Below are 22097 nucleotides of genomic sequence, written 5' to 3'. Positions count from 1 at the left end.
AAAGTTAAGTGTCTTTTACACAATTAGAAGAGAAAGCACACAGTATTCATTTTAATTTATTTTTTCATCAGAAATCAAAAAAGGCACCTAGTATGCCATGTGTCAGCTTAGCAAAATATAACAACCTGTCTTTGTCCTAGAAAATAAAGCGGGCAAGATAAACAGGAGTTTAAAAAAAGGAATATAACTCATACACAATGATCAGATTGGCAGCAGTATCTGGCCGAGCAGTGGCATAGGGCTTTTCTTTGCTGGAAGGTAGGAGTTGATTGGTACAATGGGAGCATCAAACAAGAAAAGGAAATAAAGAATAGGAAAGAGGGAAAGAGTAGAAAAATGGGGACAACAGGTAGGACAGATGACTAGAAAGAGAATGAGAATGGTCAGAGAAGAGAGGGAGGAGAATGTTGTGACAACAGCAAAATTTCTCAGTGCATATTACAGTAAGTGTCCAGGATCAGAAACCTGCTACTGGAAATGAAGACAAAATCACTTACCTAACATTCCCCATTGATGGTGAAAGTGCCACTGTCTTTTGGGATTAGGTCCTAGCAGCAGGTTAAACAAGGAGGATCTTGCCCTCAAAGTGGCTAGGCACTGCTGTTCGATTTTACCTCCACCAAAAGCAAGGAGTCTGGCATACACGTGCTTTCTACCAGCTCAGCCAAATTCAGATCCCTTGCCACTTTTTGTTTTTTAATCTCTGTGGCTATAAGCAAGCCAGACAAAGGTTTCCTTTACCAAGTAACAAGTAGTTTTATTTCTAAATTGCCCATACTTAGCTTTTTCGTGTCTGGGCTTTTTCTTGCATACCTGGATATTTCCCAGATCCCTCAGCTGTAATGGTTGCAGGTGTGTCACGTTCAGATTTCTCTGAAGCAGCTGCTGGCAATAGCATACTATTGGGCATCATGACATCTGGTACAGGAACCTTTGAAAACCAAGAATATGGTATTATTACAGAAAAAGTCCCACTATTTAATAGTAGATAACAGTATGAAATTATAATTCAAAAGATCCTCCATATCTGGATGACTGTCAGAATCAAGATCCTGATTCAGTCCTTGATTATGGTTTCTGACAGATCATAACCCAGAGCATCATGTGTCCCTTAGTGGAGAATCAACTCAAAATAATCCACAATAAGGGGATGCTATAGAACTACACATGCGCTCAATATCTCGTTGGTCTCAGTATCACCACAAAGAAGGTTTTGCTGACTTTGCCAGGGTCATTGGATTTATCAGGGGAATTCTCCTAGGATATCCTCCAAAGACAGAGATTATGTTGAGATATGGTGACCAGTCAGTCTTTCACTGAGGGCATTCTCACTTTTCTTCACCTGTACCTTTTTTACACAAATGGTGGACATTCCATGATCTTTGAAAGAAAATTATGTTTATTTCAATAGGGAAGTAACAATTTATTTCTACTTAAAACTAGATTTTTTTTTCTCTTTCTTGACTTCAATTTCTTATGTATCATCTTCAGATTGCTTTATCTGTTGAGCTATGCTTTCAAATTATAGACAGAAATCTTTGAAGGATGTACTTTTAATCTGGTATTATTCAGTTTTGCTAAGTTGATACAAATATCAACCTGCTCAACATTTTGTTTTTATTTTACTTTGATCTTAAAAAAAAACTAATATCAGAAATATAGGACTGTCCTATTAAGACTTAGCAAGTCTAAGTTCAAGCTCCTGCACTGCCACATTCTGTCTAAAGAATATTGGGTAAATCAGTACAGACTGTGCTGCAGCTCCTCATCTCTAACAGAAGGATGGGACTTCCTTCATACAGAGGTAAAAAGATTAACCACAAAAGAGATTTTTGAGTTGAAAATAAATAATGAAAGCTACATTCATTATGAGCTATGAGTAGAAATATTTTTTGTTGGATGCATAAGAATGTCATATATATACATATACACAAATTGCCTCTTGGAAAAAGTATTCTAGACATTTAAAAAAAAAGCCACCTGAGTGTGTACAGAGTACATTTGTGATTTAAACATGGCATTAATAGCACCCTCCCATAGGACTAATGATTTTGAGTTTACTTGGTAGGGAAGGTCTTTCAAAAAAATTATGTAGAGAACTGTAAATGTCCCAGAGGAAAAAAAAATTGCTATAAATAGTATTTACTTTTTTGTTAGACATTTCAGTTATGGACAAAGCATATTAGTGTTAGCAATGATGACATTTTCAATTATGAAGGTAATATTTCACAATCTTTTCCCTGGGAAACATTGGGGTTTTTCCTCTCTCAGAAACACTGGTACAACTCCCCAGCACCTGATGAAGATTTCAAAATTGCTTCATTATCAGCATAGAGGGAACCAGGAAGAACTTGAGAAGAAAGCTAGTGCTGCTCAATATGGAGGGGCAGATTTTCCATATTTTCCCATTTTCCTAAAAGGGTCTCTGAAAGTTAAATTTCTACTGCATTTTCCTTCCAGTGGGTCAAAATTACATGGTCTGTCAGAGCTATAATTAGTAGAAAACCAAAGAAAAGAAAAGAAGTTCCCCAAGCGTGTATTTGCTCCTCAGCTCCAAGCACAAGGAACTGTAGACCTTCAGTCAAGAGGTCTCAATTATTTCTAATATTTTTTACCACTGTAGTTGGGTATGAGGTGGTGGATTTACAATCACACCTATATAAATGAAGGAGCCATTTATGGACACAGAAGTAAATACTTAAGGAGTTGGATCACTGAGATTTCCAAGTACATTTCCATCTAAGAAGGCAAGACAACCAGAACCAGTTTGTCTTAGGAGGTCTGTTCTCTAACTTAATTTATGCTGTAATAACAAATAAGTATGAGACCTTATTGTGTTTCTATGTGACATTATTTTGAATGGATGTTTGAACTGCTGTTTTACAGTGAATTTCATGCAATGTAATGCTTAGTAGAGGTATACACAGGAATCCTTCTACATTTGGGAACTATGTTCTTCAGGGAGTTCCTATTACTTTACAAACAAAAGTCACAATACCTCTGAGACTTGGATATTATTAGACCAAATTTTTAGGTAAGCACTTAGATATGGACTGGCTTAACTTTTCCAAGGTTAATGTCAGTGAGGAATCAAAGGCTTTTTGCATCTGTGAAATTCACCTTCAGCCATTTTCCCAAGGGACAGCAATCACTGGAAGGGCTGACAAGAGAACCTAAGAGTCCTGACCCATTCCTCTCCCCCGGCTTCCTGAACACACTGTCACAACAAATACATTGCCCACAAGGCCCAAGCATGTTTTCTGTAGCGTGTGCATCAGTATTTGGAGCACTTACTGTCATGAGCAGCTTCTCCACACAGTCAGGGGACACACTGTGCAGATGGGTCAAATGAAGCTGGAGATGCATTTTGTTGCTGAGGACATCTTGGCAGAGGGGGCAGCAGATAACAGGTTGCATTGAGTGCTGTGACAGGACATGCATCTGGATACGATTTGGGTCCCTACCATTGTAGTTACAATAAGGACATTGATAGAACTGAAAAAAAATCAAGTTAAGATGCAGGCTGTTAGTCAATGTGCTTTTTATAACTTGCTGATATAGCTATTTTAACAGCATATCATCTCTGTTTCACTCTTGAGTTATTTGAAAAAGAGTTCTAGAATGCAATTAAATTGTTACATTTCCTTTTACCTGCTCATGACAAAATTTATTGTCCTCTGGAGGCTTTGATTTTTTAGCTGCACCATCCTCTTCTTTTGCCAGAAGAAGCTGCTGTGCCCCTACCACAGTGTTTGCTTTTGGTTCCTTCTCTGGTGTGACTATTCCTGTTTTGAAAACATAATTTTTGAGAACATGTTTTAAACTTAAAAATATCCTGGTTTACAAAGAGGCTCTGACTTCAAAGGTCTGTATTGTCTTTGAGGGTCTTTTTTTTGTTTGCTTGCTTGTTTTTTAAACACTGAGAAAAAATAAAGATGAATAAAACAAGTCTGGTAAGCACAAAGGTGAAAATACACTTTTATTCTTGATACTCTATAAATACATTTAAAAATGGACTCTCCTCTACTGTTTAGATAACCCTAGGTTGCCTTTAAAGATTAATCAATAATGTTCTTTCTTTAGCAGCTCAGTATGAATTTGTCTATTACATTAAAACAAATCAGCTTTTGCTTAAAAAGCCTGTTTTCCAAATAATTAATTTGCTGCTGTTTAATTACCCTCTCTCTTTTCTAAACTGTCTGAGCAATATGATTATTGTGCTGTTTTGATAACTCCTGCCTGGTTACTATTCTGAAGCTAAATATAGCGAGGCTTTAAAAGAAATACTGTGGAGAATAGGATTTCAGAGCTAACTTAATATTAATTATATACAAAGATCAGTCATTTGGGATTGCTTTAGATGTTTACACTGTGAATTCTTATAGTCTGGCATTTGTGATCAAAACCAGAATATAATTGTTTACTATAGATAGTTGTACTATTAAGTATTAAATACTATATTTAATATTATGCCTGAGCTAGCTGTGTAATGCGGCCCAGTCTTGCACACATCAAAGAAAAGAGTGCAATTCTAATTTCCCAGTCCATCAGAAAATTCTTTCCAGCGTCAATTTGCCAGATAATCTCTTCTGCTAGGCTGGATATTACAAGAGCATTGGGTAGGCATGTCACATACATCTCACGACAAACACAAAACCTCATTTACCAACCATTCCAATCTCATCATAGTGCGGCATCATCTGACCTTTTTTCTGCTGTTTATTATGAGTATTTCTAATTTTAACTTTCAATTTTCACCATCTTCCAGTCAATTTGCAACTAAATTATTTCCAGGGTGAGGACACTATCACTGGACACTGGGTGCAAATACATCTTGAAATGCAATGAAGCTAAACCATTGATTGCTATCAGACCCAACGTAAATATATAGTCCAGGGGTAATCTGATTGTATGCTGTGCATGAAGATTTATCTTGATTTTTTTCAATCCACATAAGGTTCATATAAATGAACAAATTGCACCTCATTGCACAATAACCTAGGATTAATTTAAAAATAAGGTCATGGACATTTTGGCAACAAAGTAAATAAGAACAAAGGAAACACAAACTCAAGAACTTTTTATTATCATTATTTTCATATAGACTTTGTGCAATATTTGATCTTACACAACATTAAAGAGAAGCAAAATAAGAGAATAGTTTTCAAGGTAAACAACAAATTCTCATGGTAAAATAATGACTAATTGAAAACTGAATCATACAGGGACATTTTCTGAAGGGCACTTAAAAAAAAAACAACAACAACAAGCATAAAACAAGTTTTATGGCTTACACCTTAATGGTGACTTCCCCACACATTGACTTTCATTTCTAAGTTGTTAAGTATTTCTTTTGATGTAATTTAGACCAGTAATTTTTGCATGTTCTAGCCCAAATTAAAGCTTATTCCTGCCATATTTCCCTATTTATATATTCATCAATTCATCATCATATGTTTATCATCTGAACAAGTCCCTTTTTGGAGCCCCCTGAATTTTTGCACTCTCAGGAGCAGATCTTGGAGGCCTCTTTTAGACTGCTCAGTCACTGTTGGGCCAACAACCCAAAGAGCGACCTATGCTTAAAGGTAAAATCTACGTGATGAAATCACATAGGGCACCATTTTATTACTCACTTTGCTTTATGACTATTAATAGAGTACTCCCTGGCCTATTTGTATTTACATATTATTTAAGTATCTTAACTGTGAGAATTATGGGAAATAAAAAGGTGGCATACTATGTATTAAGAGAGAAAGGTTGTGTCTGGGTTTTTAGAAAAACAGATTGAAATTATTACCTTCTTTTTATGTCCAACTATCAAAAACATCTCTACTGTTTCTTTCTTTACAATATGTCACTTATAAGATATCCTTTTTAAAGACAAATGGGCCAGAATCTCAGTTGATGCAAACAGACACTGTTATACAGGAAGCTGAATATAAAAACAAAATGGAAATATTCTGCCTTCTCTTCCTCTCATCACACTAGATTGTTTTCAACTAGTTGTTACAGAAATTGCAAACCAAGTTCTCCTTCAAAATTTACTTGTGAAAATGCATCTAACTGCATTTTGGCACTGCTAGTGAAATTTATCTTCAAGTGCACTCTGTGTGTGCCTGGGCACACACAAGGTTAATATTACACATCATCTTCCACCACAGGATGGAATAACTTAATTACTTCAAAGGGCCTATAATAATCATGAAACACATAGTTCTTGTTTCTATAAAAACAAGGGGGGGGGTTTGGTTAAATTTCTTTTGCGGTTAATATAATAAAACAGTGGAGTTATAAAACATTGTGCTGGGGTCAATAAATGCATAACAAAGCACAGCTTTTTACAATGTTTACTATGATATTTATATAAACTGTCAAAGTTTACAGAGGCTTTGTTGTTTTTGTTGTCATTTGGCTCTGGATTCATTCAACCTCAAGCACTGTTATTTCTCATATGACTGAAGTTGCATCTGGCCAATAGTAATGTAACTGATTCTGGGACTTATGGTGAGCTTTAAAGGAAAGAAAAAGGGTGCTTGATTTTGCCCTCTGGCACAGGGGAGTCACTTGCCCCAGCACACGGAGAAGACCAGAGTCCCCAAGCCACAGTGAACATGACAAAAGCAGAGTTCAACTTCTTATCCAATGGTTGACACTCCGTTCCTTGTCTCGCTGTATCAACGCTCTGCTTTCCATGTTCAATTCACATTTTTAAGGAGCTTTGTAGAAAAGCTGTAAACACCTCTGGTCTTCTACAAAGGGTATCAAAGGAGGAGGGAAAGAGAGGGGAAAATACCCTGGTTTTCAGCATACTGTGTGCACTCTTTTCATAGCTACATGTTCCACTGCCATGCCATTCTTACCAGGCAGCTGTAGTAAAAAACTAAATCCAGTTGTTATCCATGTTTTAAATACTAACTTTTTATTCTTGAGATACATTATTTGTAGGTTTGTTTTTTTTAAGTTGTGAAATACATCAGAAATTCTTTTTATAATACAAAATACGCATCTTATTTTAGATTAATAATGCAATTTCAATACATTTAGCTCAAAAAGTAAGTTTAATTATAAATAAGTGCCATGAAATAGACTAGGCAATGATTGCCTGTCAGTATCAGAATTACTTAACTTGTGTAGGATTGCTAATATAAAAATGACACAATTTACTGCAATTCAGATGTCATCACCTTTCCAATATACGTTGAAGCCCCAAAATAAAAATATTTGTGTGACTAATAAGAAGGAGAAAGTTAATAAAGTACATTTACTAGTAAGAAAAAAATCCTGGAAAAGCCATGATAAAACCACTATTTTCTTATTTATAAATCTTTGTATTTGATAAAGATTGCATAATTTAAGACTTCTGACACATCAGATGATGTTATTCAGACTCAAAATAATTCTAAAATTATAATTACTGGTAGAGTATTCTTTCTAATTAGAGTAGAATGAAAGGATAATTTTCATTGCAATAATGAAGGTTAATTTCCATCCTTCCTCATGTTTACTACCTTATTAAAAAGTGCTCCCCTTAGCCATGGCAGAGACATATTACATTTTCAATGCAAATGTATTAATCTGGATAAATTCCATATTAATTCTTGCACTGCATAGAGCTGTAATTTGGATTATAATTAATCTAAAGTGGCACTAGATTTAAATGACAATATAAATGAGGCATTAGTAGGCTTTTCTATTCTGAATGAATATTCAACAAATATAACTTGCATATTGCCAAGTCGCATTTTGAAAGCTCTTCTCCTTGAGATAAGGTAAGCAACGCAGCACAACAGCTTACACAAACACACTGTTACTAAATACATGTTAATCCTTTCTTGTCTAATAGATTCTATGCTAAAGAAGGGTCACACCACTTTCCTGTCTAACTTGTTAGTATTGTGATTAATTTATTGGTTTTCCTGAGATTTCTTTGGCAAGACTTGCAACACTCAATTCATGAGAAAGCCCAAATTAACATTCAATTATACAGAAGCAGTTATGCAGTCATTAGAAATACTTGTCAGCTCAGTGAAAATTAAGATGATGGTCGGAATGTTACATATGTAGAATTAATTTAGATTAGGAAAATAAAATTCTCCAAAAGATTCAGGATTTTACAGTACAAACTATTTTCTGCAAAGCACAAAGGCAATCATGTATTTCAGCCCTTGTTTTTATATGAATCTTACTGCAAAGTTATTTGTGTAATTGCTGGCACGGGAATGCAGAACAATTATGCTGGTTTTTTGTAGTGCACCCAGTAGGCATCTAGATATAGGTTTGTCCTAATTAAACTTGGCCCTTATGAGTGGCTAATCCTGATGGAATTTTGAGAATTCCCTTTCAGTATTTTTTTTCTAGATTCCATTTTCTTCTTTTTTCTATTTTTTTCCTCTTTTTTTTTTTTTTTTTTTTTTTTTTTATTTTTATTTTTTTTTGTGGCTGGAGCTTTAATACCATATTCTTTCCTAAACAATTATAAATGGACCAGACTAAGAAAGAGAGAGGGCTGCTAAATTCCCTGAAGTGGTTCATACTGTGCCCTAGACAAGGCGTATGGTAGGAAATGCAGGCTGCAAGTGGCTGTCACCCGTCTCCCGGGGAGTGTCCAGGCCAGCCCCTGAGGAGACTGCGGAGAAGGACTTGTGACAGCCTGGGAGCATGGCTTTACTGCACTGCAGACGGTTCTGACCAAGTCAGAGAGCCAGCCAAGGGGAATATATATTTTAAACCACAACACAGCTTCTTGCTCAACATCATCCTTGTCATCATCGGCCTTCCCTCAGTCTCTTGATCTCAAAAAATAAAGTGACTGAAGAGCAGCCGAGGTTGTAAACTGTGATGGGTACTGACCTTAGCCCGTCAACAAGCAAACTTAAAGGAAGCTTTAATCTTTAAGTCAGTCTTCTGAACTGACTTGGCATGGAAAGTGCCATTTATAATTTTTTTTTGAAAATAAATTCAAAAATGTTTAATATGTAAAGAGCAAATTGTAGTATGGGTGAATTTGGGTGTAAAGGAACTCAGATGTAAAATGATATTTTTTCTACAACTATATGTCTTTATGGATAACACAACCTCCTTTGTATGCTGCTGTCATCAGCATACAAGGAAAAGATATATGACTACCTGAAACTAATAGGCTTCAACCTGTTTCAGCACTTCTTCTGCTTCAGTGAATCCAACATAATGTAACTAGGTATAGCGTGCGGCAAAAGTAGCCAATGTAATATTCATTGTGACCATAGATTTCCATCTCATACATAAAAAGCATGGGTGAAGTCACATATTTGCCAAATCAAACACAGAAAAAGCCTTGGGTATCTACACCAGATGCTGGCCCTAGGTTTGTTTGTGCACAAGTAAATGTCATGACATAGAGGTTTTGTTTTCAAAGACAGTAGCTTTCATTACTGGGCTTCGTCTATTCCAGGAGATCAAAATTACCCAACCCGTAATCCGTTTTCAATGATATTTCCTCTTTCTTAGGCTGAATCATCTGTAAACTTTTTCACTGGATTTTGTGTATTTTTTTGTAAATGCCTCAAATAAATGCCTAGGAAGAGGCCAAATTCTTGGGAGTAACTAATCTGTGAGCAAGAGCAAAAAATAATAACAAAAAAGCCCCACATTCTTTGGGTTAAAAGGGGGGCAAAACCTGATTGAAGAAAAAATTCAAGTGGTACCTAATCCTATGCTTATGAAAAATTAATATGCCATCAGAGGAATCACAAGTACAGCAAAGATTAATGAAAGGCGCTTAAAAAATTACAAGCACACAAACTGATTTGATTAAAAAATAATCTCACTGGTCGTCCTGTAATATTCTTCAACTTATCCGCATCTATCCTGTCAGATGGTTATGATTAAAAATAGGTCAATGGGAGGCTACTGATAGAAATCACATGCAAAATGCACATGCAATGAATAGTAGTGGGACTATCCAGACAGTTTAAAATGAAAGAGCATTTCATAAGTTAAAAAAGGGGGAAAACAAAATTCTAGCATCTTACCAGAGTCTTTACTAGATTTTTTGCCTTCACTATTGTCTCTCTCACTTGAGTCTTTATCATCAGCCACAGCCACTGATGTACTTTTAGCAGACCCTTCTGTGTCTTCACCTTGTTCTTCTGTGGACAAACACAGAAAAAAATCTCAGAAAAGGAACTCAGTGACCAGTTAACAGCAGTTAAAAAATATGTCCTGTAATACGAAGAGCACTAACAGAAGGTGGCAAAATAGGGGGGGAGAAGGGTTGGGGGGAAGAAAAGGGAAAGAACAATGCTTTAAAGATGTTGGATATTAATTCTAAAAAATTTGCAATTTTTCAAAATCTGACTGTGTCTTTACAAGAGTACCTGCTTTCCCCTAGAGTGACAGAATTAAAGCCTGTCATTTCATATTCTTTGGCTAGAAATGATTTGTGTTAAAATACATGCACATGCATGCACACACACGCATACACACACACATACACCCCCCACAGGCTGGAACAAAAGCAAGCACATGTAAAAATGCATCTTGGAGCCAAAAAAAAAAAAAAAAAAAAAAAAGGGAGATCTCAAATATAAATCCTATTAGTGCAGCAGTATCCCGCTAATTGCAGTAAGTAAGTATTAGGTATTAGGTACTGTATTAAATATAAACCTCTGGCTTTGCGGGAGAAGTCTCAAATTTTGTCTCCAGGGGGAGCCATTCAGGATAAATGATGCAACTTGGTGTACGGCTTCTGAGGAAGCAGCATTACCCACACCTCACTTACGTGTTCACACCAGCTAGATTACATGGAAATCTTCACAGTAACTCAAGCCCATTTAATTATTCGGTAAATCTTAGCTATGCTGCTACTGGTGGATTAATCTGTTTATGCAGTTAGCTTCTATGCTGGGGCTGTGTAGCACTAATCCGTGAAAGGCCCACTGTTCCTTTTCATCCTGTGATCATTTGTCTCTCACTGTGCTGATGTCACATTTTAATGAATTTTTAGCAATCTGAGTAATGCCAGATAACCAGACTTGCAACTCCCTACAGCACAGCATGCTGTTTTCATTGCAGCACACACACACACACAAAAATAAAAATCATATTTCCCCGTTCAGGTAGGAATTATATAAATTAGGAGGTGAACGTAAAATGGGATTCGAAGCACCAGGCCGCTCGATTTCATAAAATCTTTAATGACCATATAAATTAACCCTGGAAAGGCAAAAGGTCACAGACACACATTTGCATACACTCTTCTATTCACTTTTGATAAGCAGAGCTTTTATGCAGGGAACATGATACAATTAACCCTTCAGGAACCATACAAAATGCAGCTACCGACATTTTAAGTGTCAAGCATTAACTGAAAATTACACACTGCATAAAATTTTCATTGTAAATGCTATAGTGATTGAAAGGGGAAATAGTGGCCCTCTTCGCACCCCATGTTTTATTAATAACATTCTGACAGCCGAATGAAATATCCTCTGTCATATGTAGCAGCTGAGCACAAAAAAATTGCTGCCTATTGCCTTACTGCCAGCCATACACTGAAACCCTATGCCTAGGCAAACAGCCCCTCAGATCGATGTGGCAAACCTATCCGATTCTCAACTCTCTACGAAACCTTTTGTAAATCGGAAGAGAAAAACACAGCTGCAATTTTGGAAACCAACCTTCTCCCCCAGCCAAAAAAAAAAAAAAATCCTGACCACAGATCAATGTGTTTTGCATTGACATGGAAATACAATAGGTTAGGACTAAGCATGTGTGTCCACTTTCTGAAACAATGCAGGGAGAAAGATGGTCCGTCTTTTAAAAATAATTTCATATTAAAAAAAAAAAAATTCCATGCGAATGGGAAGCCCACTCATGCTGTGTGAGCGCTCTCGTCCCACGCCGATAGCTAATCACACATGGCAGGGATCCCCGCGCAGCCGGAGCGCGGCTGGGTGGCGGGAGCGCCTCGGGATGCTGCGCGCCTCTGATCCCGCCTGGCAAGGGCTGTGCCGGGGCTGGGCGCGCACACACCAGGCTCCTACCCAGGGTCGGGCCCCGTGGCCTCACGGAGCCGATGGCAATCCCTTTTTGATTCATCCTTGGGAGTGGACGCATTGCTTCTTTTACTAGATTTACTGGCCCAATCCCCCTGGGCTGGAAAATGAAGTGTCAAAGTGCTACTGAGTGTCCTTATCTTGAGGGGACATAAAATTGTAAGGGCTATCGTGGCACACATTAATAAAACATTGTGTGCGTGTCAGGCAAAGAGAAAGAAAATTATGAAGGTACTAAAAGAAAAGCTACAGTATCATCTGGGTCTCATCAGACAATTTTTGCAGGGTGCTCTCCTGTTTTTCTGGTATGTGTTTTAAGTGTGAGAGAAATTCCCAGACATGTTCTCCTATACATCATCGTGGTGTCTGACCTCAGCCTGACCCTGGCAACAGTTTGAGAAATCTGAATGTGAACAAAGACTCTGTGTCAGCAGCAGGGAGAGATTGCGGGATAGACTTTCCCCATCAACTTAATCGCAAACAGCAGTTCTGAGGCCATAACTTTACAGGGCTGCACCAAGCCACAAACACATAACCTTTAGAGGTGAAACTGCCCCTCGCTCCCCACCCCCCCTTCTGTGATTTTTCTCAGTCTTGTGGTGCTCCCTTTGATGTAGCAAGGCAATTAGCTGTAATGTTCAAGTACTGCAGACCTGTTTTATGGTTTGGAAGGTGAGAGCTGTTTATTACAGGTAGGCTCCTGGGGGCCATAAAGGCTTTGCAAATTTTTAATCATGCAAAAAACTAATCAAAATGTAACTTATACACACCATAAAAATTAATATCATTATTATGCATGGTATAAATTGCCTGCCTTGGCTTTCAATGGGACTCCCTTCTAGAAAATACATTTGGCATTCATTTCAGAAATATGTATGGCATTCACTTCAGAAGTAAATTTCATAGACAGAAATGATAATACAACTTCTCCTATTTTCCTTCAAAATTATGGAAAGGTTGTCTGAGACTCGCACTGTCACGACATATATCAAAGGGACAAGATGGAAATAAAACAGCTCTAACTTAAAAGCAGTTAGCAAATTACAAAAAATGCTGAAGACCTTTTGTCAGAACAGATATTGAGGAAATGTAACTATCAAAGACATTACATTCCTATTCCAGAACGCAACAAATATTTTTTTTTTAGCAACATTTTTGTTCTTACTACATGCGCCAACCAACAAGAATACCATGCAGAAATAAAAATCGGATGGCCCCTACTCAATGACACAAAATATGAAGTATTATGTATGGACAAAACACAGTACAATTGTGCTACAGATTCCAGAATTAAGTTCCAACATTCTGTTTCAAATTTACAAGAGTCCGGCCTATATACATTTACAAATGTCAGCTTTGAAAATGAATAGAGCACCCGATTCAAATGCACTTTAATGGCTTTAATAACACTTACTATTGCAATATGATATTTTATTCACACCTGTTTTTATTTTGTCCAAATGTTGAAAATTTCTTTTGATGTTGGATGTCTTGAATTTAGCCATTATCAACCTTTTGCCTTACAATTGACTTAGAATTAAACATAAAAATTAGGTTAGCAGCATTCTGCACTAAAACTGTGAAATAAGGAAAAATGAAAAATTCTTGTGTCAGAGGTAACATTAATCAGTTGATATTGTATATTCCATATTTTATGTCGCATACTTTAGTATTTTAATCTACACACAGGTCTAATTCTGTACTGATTTTATGAAAAAAGACCCTTGTGATTTTCCTCAGTCCAATGAAGTCAAGATGTGTGAAGATTTCAATTGCAAAATCCAGGCCTCGGCCAAAGCTGATTAGCAGGTACCAGCAAAAAAATTAGATAAATATTCATACATATGTTAGGAGATGACTTATGGAGGTTTGATTTAAGGAACAGATACATACACCACAAACAAGGGAGGGTATGCAGGAAAGTGTAAACTTTTTAAAATGAAATAATTATTAGTAAAACAAGATCAGGATGAGTAGAAACAATCTTCTCACCTTTAATTTAAATGCATTGTGATAATCACAGGGGCAATCGCCTTTCCCTGTGTTTTATCAGAGAAGTTTCCCTACTGATAAGCAGCACTGGGAGTCTGTCTTCTAGTCTGTTTAAAAAAGCATATTGTTTTCAGGAGTTGATTTTGGTTCCTTTGGGGTTTTGTACATCATTGATATATAAATTAACAGCCAGTAGTTCCTGTTTTGGTCCTGGATTATTTTGTTGTTGTTGTTCTTGGTATCCCTTTTGCCCTCTACAAATTGCAAGTAATTTCCTAAATAAGGATGATCTACTGGTTGTGGGTGAGTAATTGTGGTTATGAGAGAGAAAACAAGATTAAGCAAGTGTTTGTGGCTGAGGGCCGGATGGATGGGGAACAAATAAATCAATCGACTGAAGTAGTAAGCAAATAAATATGAAATGAGAGAGAGATTTAAAAAAATAATTGTGTTTTTTTTTACTTAATATATTCAATAAATAGCTGAATCTAAGGTACCCATAAGTGTTCAGCACAGGTGTATCCTAGGTTCAACCAGTAGAGTGAATAGCTTATTAACCATCCAGATAAGAAGGTAACCACTAGTAAAGGATAATAGTAGGGTTTAGATTGGAGGGATGGACAGACAACAGATAATGGAGGAAAAGGAGAAACAATGGAAAACAAAGAAAAACCCACAGACTACGCAAAAGAAGTAAAAGTTAAGTAAAAGCAGACCTTGTGGACTGCCTTCTGGGCTATCCTAGTTATACTACTTTGCCGATAAACTCTTCCTGACTCCTGCATTGTCATTTATTCACCCAAATATTCCAGAAAGTATTTGTTCTATATTCTGGGTGGCCTTGCAGAGGATGACTGAGGAATGGGATGCCTCACTCATTCAGGATCTTGACTGCATCCTCTAGTGGTCATATTTCATCTTCAAACAGGATTTCTAATTTCTCCTTTAGGGACTCGGGGTGAATAAAGGCACCAACCCGTTAATAACTGTTTCTAATCACTGTGTTATATTCAGAACTAGAGCTCTTAGAAAGCTGAACTTCCCACAAACAAGCCTATAATTAAGTGATGATCATCATATTGACCAGAAAGTGCTAACTGGCAGTTATTATCAAATTGTATCATTTTGTTTTGTGGTGCATCATTTGAATTTTTATGGCAGCCTAATGCTTCTCACTGAAATGTATCAGTGTGCCAGGGGAGGCCGACTGTAAAGCTGGCTGGACAGAGTGTGCTGTGGTGAGTCCTTCCCAAAGAGTGTCACAAATCACACCCACTTTATCCACCCACTCCACCCAGCAGCCTGTACTCCCCACTTGCCACACTCAGCCTCACCCCTCTGGCTGATGGAGGGAGGCAGCTCTCATCTACCCTACTTGGTTTTACTTCTTAGCTCCGCAAGGCAGAAAACATTCACCATCACCAGCTAATCTGCCCAGCACTTCATTATTTCCTAATCTAGTTTGGTTTATTTCTTTAAAATATTTTTTAAACTGCAGTCTACTTCCAGCTGCTGGAGAAGGAATGTTCTCCCCAGAAGTTTGGAGGGGTGGGGTGTCCTTTCCACTCCGCTGCTGTGCAAGCTCTCCCTCCCTCTCGTTGCTGCCTGGGATTGTCTGCTTTCTAGTCTCCCTCCCGTAGTCTCAGAGCAAATCAGGAAAAGAAGAATGTTTTACTCTGATAATAGTGCAAATGTGGAAAAGAATTGTTGGTAAGCTTATGCTGAGCCATACTGATTTATCAGAAAATAGGAAGATTTGTGGTTTGTATTTTTGTTGTTTTATTTCTACATTAATATTTTATCAAATATTTTGCAAGGAGCAAAAGAAGCATATGCTGACAAAACCATTAACAGAGAATGTCAGCTATTCAGAATGAAACTCAGAAATGCTTTCCAGATGTGATTGGAGATGTACAGTTAATCATTTATTATGCAGAAAGGGATACTTTTCTTACTTGGCCATCTCTAGAAAGGCATTGAAGCATGAAACTATATTGAGAATAGTCTAACTTTTCCAACTGATCATTACTTTTCTTTTGGCTGCCATTATGGTTCATAGAAAATACTGTTTCCCCCATCAGCATAAAGCATGAAGAGCACTACCATTGTCTGACTTGAAGACTAATACATTTCCATCAAGGTTATGTAGAAAAGAAAATTAAACCTCATTGTTAATTCTTATTCAACATGCTGGATATAGCCTGCCTAATTTCAGGTATTGCTCTAAGTTTATTCTCTGTGGAGGGAGACACAGATAACTTAAGGGCACAATTCTGACTTTACATAGGTGAATTGCTAATTGCTTCCTGATTGTAGAAGGATTTTAAAATTAAGTTTAGTGTTTGGAATGAAGACTTTTCACCTGGGCACTGCTGCTAAACACTGGAAGTTAGGTGGGTGAACCTAAGCCTGACCTAAAGCTCAGAAAGTCAAGGAGGGTTTCTCATAACATTCACCAGGGTCCTGGATGTTCATTTCAAGCCAGTGGATAAAAAAAGCAAAATAATGGATCTTCACAGTTTCATTCATTTTACTTTACTTTTTCTATTTTGTTTTTCAATCTGTGTGTTCAATGTCCCTTCAGACACAAACACTTCTACCGTCTCTAATTTCTTGCATTTTTTCCTACCTAAGCTGCGTTTTCAACATATCATATAAGTGGTGAGTCTTCCATTCACAGTTTCCAGAAAAATCCTTTCTGAGTTTATTTACAAAGAAATCACAATGTTAATTAAGAACTCATTTAAAATGTCATTTAAATGATGTATTTTATTAGTGACTCAGTTTGGAGATGTCTCTCTAAAAACACTGTAAAATCCTTTTTATTTACCTTGCAGACTTTCTTTCTGAATTATTCACCTCTTTTTGGCTCGCTAACAGTATGTCTCTGAAATTATCTGTAAAGAATTCTGTTAGTGCATATATTTCTTCTTTGTCTTTTGAGAATACTAGAGTAAAAGAATTTATTTTCTTTGCCATCTCCTGATCATTTTGGAATGACTATTCTCTGGTGGTCTAGCAGACCTAATGACTCTTGCAGGCTTTCTATTTCTGAGATACTTTAACAATTTAGCTTTTCTAGGTACCTCCACATATTTTGTCCTCACAGCCAATCTCTACATTCAGTTTTATTAATATCACTTTGGTTGTATTTCCACTTTTAAGGATACTTTTTCTGACCTGAATAAATTCTTTTACTATGTCTTGGAAGGTAGCTAACTACAGCCCTCTCATTTAAACATTCCTCTTTCTTGATGCTACATGTAACAGAACAAAGTAGGTGATATATTTATACTGAAAAACATTTTTCCTGAACAAAAACTTTCTGAATTTTTAAAAAATAATCTTTACAGAATTATTTATTGGAGGATTGAAGTGAGGGGGGTGTTGGTTTGTTTGTTTTCTACTATTACCTGACAAGTAGTTTATAGCATATATAGCAATCCATGGATTTGGTTTTTTTTACAAGCCTACTTGCTGCAAATATTACTTTAAATTCAGCTTCTTTAACATATATGTACATGAAGTGGCTCTTGTTTTTGGTTGGGATTTTTTTTCAGAAAGACAACACAGGTGCTATTTCAGCTTTTCCTCCAACCCAGACCACAATGTGGGAGTGATTTGTAAGAATCTTCACCAAGACATCCACTGAAAATTACTCCAAAAAATCTTCTGTAAAAACTGGATTTCCTGGCTCAGCTGGAGCTGTACTATTAAAAATATAGTGTACTAACACATGGTCAAACTCCTCTGACAGGAGGAAAAGATAAAAGTCTGCTCATCAAAACCAGTAAAAGTAGTAAAAAACAGCAGTACATTCCTGCTTTCTTGATGTCTCTTAGCCTCTTTTGTTACTGTCTTTCCTTGCTTTCTCAAAATTCAGACAACAAACTTTTGTGTAATAACATGACTATTATGAAGTTTTGTAGAATGTTCCAGTATTACAGCATTTTTGTGTGCTTGAGATGCATAGCCATAACATCACAAATCTCTATCCCCTTTCCACAGTAGCAGGATACTTTCAATTCCAGTACTTCAGTGCCTCAATACCTCAACCTGATCTTTTCTTGCTGCATTTTGAGGTCAGGAATTACACTATACTATTGATTAATACGAGTCCACTGCCAAGTTTGTTGGAGACACTTTGATAGCATACTCTGAAGATGAGCAGTTATCACTTGGTTCTCAGCACAATGATGCGTGACTCACGAATACTGAAATAGAGGAGATGGCAGACATAGATTTTCTGAATTCAAAAATGCTGATTACACCCAGCGGTTCTCCCAGGACCAAGTCAAGCATTTCAGGTCACCCAGTCTTGCTGTAAAGCTACCTGTATCAGAGCAACAGAAGGGCATGATTTGCCTTAGTTTGTATCCACTTTACTTTTTACTGAACCAGTAGAACATAATGGATAATGTCTTCCATCTTTCCTTTCTTCTTTCCTTCAGTTAAGTTTTTCAATTCTGATTGTCCTGTGTACTGCGCTACTCTTACCTTTCCTAAATGTTGATCTAATTTGAATGTTCTTTCTTCCACACACGGCACATGCCAATTTTCATTGTCAACAATATAATTCTACCTTCCTGGAAGCAGAGGACATCCCTTGCCTATGGACTCCTCACTCACAACTGCCTAATGAGTACAAATCTTCAGTGCCAATCTAGCTAAAGTCCTGAAATGCCTTGAGAGGTGGCTCTGTTGATACCACTGAAAATAGCTCAGAGAAAGCTTCTGAACAAGACCTGAACTTAACATTTGTTTTTAATGTCTTTAGAAAAGTAGATAGAAGGACCCATTTGCAAGTGGAATCCAGACTTCCCAGTATACATATGCCTTTTCATTTGCTTATAGCTTCAAAAAATTTTAAGTGTTTGAGCTGAAATCTGCTGTGCTGAATCCCTGTTGCAGGCTGGATAGCATGTGTTTTTTAAAATTTATTTAATTTCAGCCAAACTGATTAATCTACTTCTAAGAATAGGATTAGGACAAATACATACATTTTGGAAATCTTTAATGTTCCAGTGATTTTAATCTGGAACCCAAAATCTGGCAGACAGGATGATGTCTGGCATGTGGTACATTGGATTAAACTGTCCAAATTCAGCCAAGCAATATATCTTTTAAAAATTCTACTTACCCATGCTCAGAAAAGCTCCCTGCTCTGAAGAGCTGACATTCTGCTAGGAATCTGTAATTACGGAAGACACTCAGACCCCCCACAGTGCTGAGAGCTCACCAAAGTGCACAGGCAGTCACATCCCACTGAGCTTCCACAAACCTCTTCACCCAGCTCCTGTGTGTACTAACCAATGCACATTCCCTCCTCAAACAGGGACTACTACTTAAATAGGTCTTCTAAAATCCAAATTCTCCTGGCAGCTTCCCTGCACAACTAGACTGGAACCACACTGTCCTTACTATGGTAAACTCAATCTTTCCATTACTATTATTATTATTATTATTATTATTATTATTATTAATCATTGTAGTGGGGGCTGGCAGCTGTAGGAGAGCAAACGCAGCATGTTCTCCCTAGGAACAGAGGTTCATAGGTGCTTACAGGTTGGCAGGAGCAAAATTTGCATGGAAGGGAGGTTCTGGGGTCAGAGAAAGAACTGGGAAAAAGTAAGCAGAATATGGTCTGAGGAAAAGAACATGAAAGACCAGGAGATGAGGAAGGGAGGAGAAACTGAGGTGAAAATTAGGTTCAAATGAAAAAGAGATAGAAGGCTAGAGAGTAGGACTATAATCAGCCACACACCAAACTATAGCACCAAACTGGACTGCAGGAAATAGACCTGCAGTCTGGGACCAAAAGTAAAAAAAAAAATGCATAGAGAAAATAATAGGTAAAGACAATGATTAGTACGCAGTGAGATTAGAAACTTAATTTAGAAAAATACGGTGTCCCCCACAGCCCAATATTAGATCCCTGATTTTTTGTTGTTATAAATCATCTTCTTGCTTATTGCACTACCTTTGACCAGTGTTTATACATAGAGAAGACAAAAACATTCTGCTACTCTCAGCTGCTGTGCTAGCTTTAGTAAGGGGGTCTGTGTAGCAAATTCAAACTCAGTGATGTTTCATGTGACTTTTAGTAGAGTACTTCATGGTCAATTATTTTTTCCCAGTTTAAGTCTTAATATCTATGGGGCTGTAGATGCAAATCCTACCCTCCCCCTTATGTTTTTAGAGCTATTAATAATATCACAGAAGTAAAATACTTTAATATTTTAAAAAATATTCTTCCCTTCTGACACAATATTCAATATCTTGATTGTTTGCCTTATGCAAAACTTCTTGCCTCATTCACTGCACAAAACTATTGATACTTATTTAGTGAAAAGCTTTTTTCCTTACGGTTTAACATGAAGCCACACGTTCTACTTACTACATCTCTTCAACTTATTCTGAAAGTCAAATTATTCTTTTCATTATTGACTTCTTATTGCTGCACAAACATTAATGAATTTATCTTCATTATCTCCTAAGAGATGAGTAGGCAATTCTGCAATTTCAGAACGGGAAGTTATACAGAAATAGAGGTTAAAAAAATCTAACTTGGAGAACCCAGTTCGATACAGATGGGACCCAATTTTTTCAAAGTACATAGCACTATATAGCACTTAATATGCTCAAAGCACAGCACTGATTGCTTTCATTTGCAGCTCTGTGTGCTCAGCACTTATTTAACACTATCGTAGAGCCTCCAATCAAGCACTTAGAAAATGAAGGCCACACAGTTAGTGAACTCCTATGAAAAGGCTGGGTAAGGTGACCTGCTTAGGGGAAAAAAAAAAAAAAAGAACTATCCAGCAGAAACAAATATGGAAGCAAGTTTTTCATTGTCCTAAATATACCACATTATTTTTCTTCATACTCTATGCACAAGGATTGTCCTGCACTAAGTAGGCTAAAGTTTACAGGGATGATGTGAATAATAGCATAACATTTTACTGATTTACTTTACTATACTAGATCCAACTTTGCCAATTTAGGAGTAGTATTAAGACATAGGACTTATGAATTTAGGAATAACACAGGGACTATAGTTGACAAATATCACAGTGAGGCCGATATCTGTTCTAGTACGGATGAAATGTAATAATGTTGAGTTGGCAAAAAGTGTTTTCAGACACAATAATCAACTCATTTATGTTGTAATTACAAACAATACTGTAGCTTTTCTTATGATGGAAAGAGACCAGGAAAGATGAGACACAATTACAACTGGGGAGATGCGCTACATTTGTGAAAATTATTGTTTTCTTTTTGAAACAAGATGTTTTGATCACTTCAGCATAAATTAGTTCCACAGTTATCACTAAGATGAAAAATAGAAAAAAATTAGATATGGACTTTTAAAAGCATTGGCATTGATATTCTTTGGTTGAGTAAAGGTATTCACAGGAGTTGAAATCTTCAGAGGTCATACTGCAGAAAAATGGGCTTAAGTGAACACACCACATTGGATTTCCAGAAGTGCTCAGTGTTAATCTTAGCACCCATGGGCTGAAAGCTGAGCAGTTTTGAGAATCTCCACAGTCTCAGAGGAATTAGCAAAACACCACACATTAGGCTCAGAGGATTTTTACCAATGCAAAATAGATGGTCAACACCTGGACTTTAAGCAGATTTTATAGTCCTCATAAAACATATCCTCCATACACACCAACCTACAAATATATTGAGAAAGTTTCACTCATTTCAAATCATGTGTGCACAAAGCCATGTGTGCTGGGCTTTGAGGTCTGGGGATTATAATAGCCACTCGTTTATAGCAGTATTTCACTTGAAAAGTGGAACATGATGTGAAGCAAGCAGCACATAACTTCCAAAACCAGGAGAAAAAAAAACCAAAACCCTATGAAGTTTCTTATTATAAGAGCAAGATTAATTTAGGCACCTTCATAAAAAAATAAAATAAATTCTGCTGCTTACTGTATACTTAATCCATGCATCTTTAAAGACTTCTATTTTTAGTCTCATACGGCATCTGAGCATAGAATGTTGAGATATTTTTTAGATATGGGTAAAAGAGCTTGAGTTTGGTTTCTACAT

At 36.8% G+C, this 22097-nt stretch overlaps 1 protein-coding gene across 3 annotated transcripts in view; it reads right to left on the bottom strand.

Annotated features, from left to right (window-relative positions):
• The window catches only part of ZFHX4 (zinc finger homeobox 4), a 150119-nt gene that overhangs the window by 15481 nt on the left and 112541 nt on the right, over positions 1–22097 (bottom strand). For all 3 annotated transcript variants that reach the window (XM_063170598.1, XM_063170617.1, XM_063170607.1), the window contains exons 5-8: positions 10014–10130; positions 3652–3785; positions 3295–3495; positions 814–931 (exon numbers count right to left, since the gene is read on the bottom strand). In XM_063170598.1, the coding sequence (XP_063026668.1) occupies positions 814–931; positions 3295–3495; positions 3652–3785; positions 10014–10130 (570 nt within the window). The remainder of the gene's footprint in view (positions 1–813; positions 932–3294; positions 3496–3651; positions 3786–10013; positions 10131–22097) is intronic.

Source organism: Melospiza melodia, chromosome 1 (genome assembly GCF_035770615.1).
Source record: "Melospiza melodia melodia isolate bMelMel2 chromosome 1, bMelMel2.pri, whole genome shotgun sequence".
Classification (NCBI taxonomy): Eukaryota; Metazoa; Chordata; class Aves; order Passeriformes; family Passerellidae; genus Melospiza; species Melospiza melodia.
The sequence above is the reverse complement of the archived record's forward strand: the minus strand, read 5'-3'. Positions and strand labels throughout refer to the sequence as shown.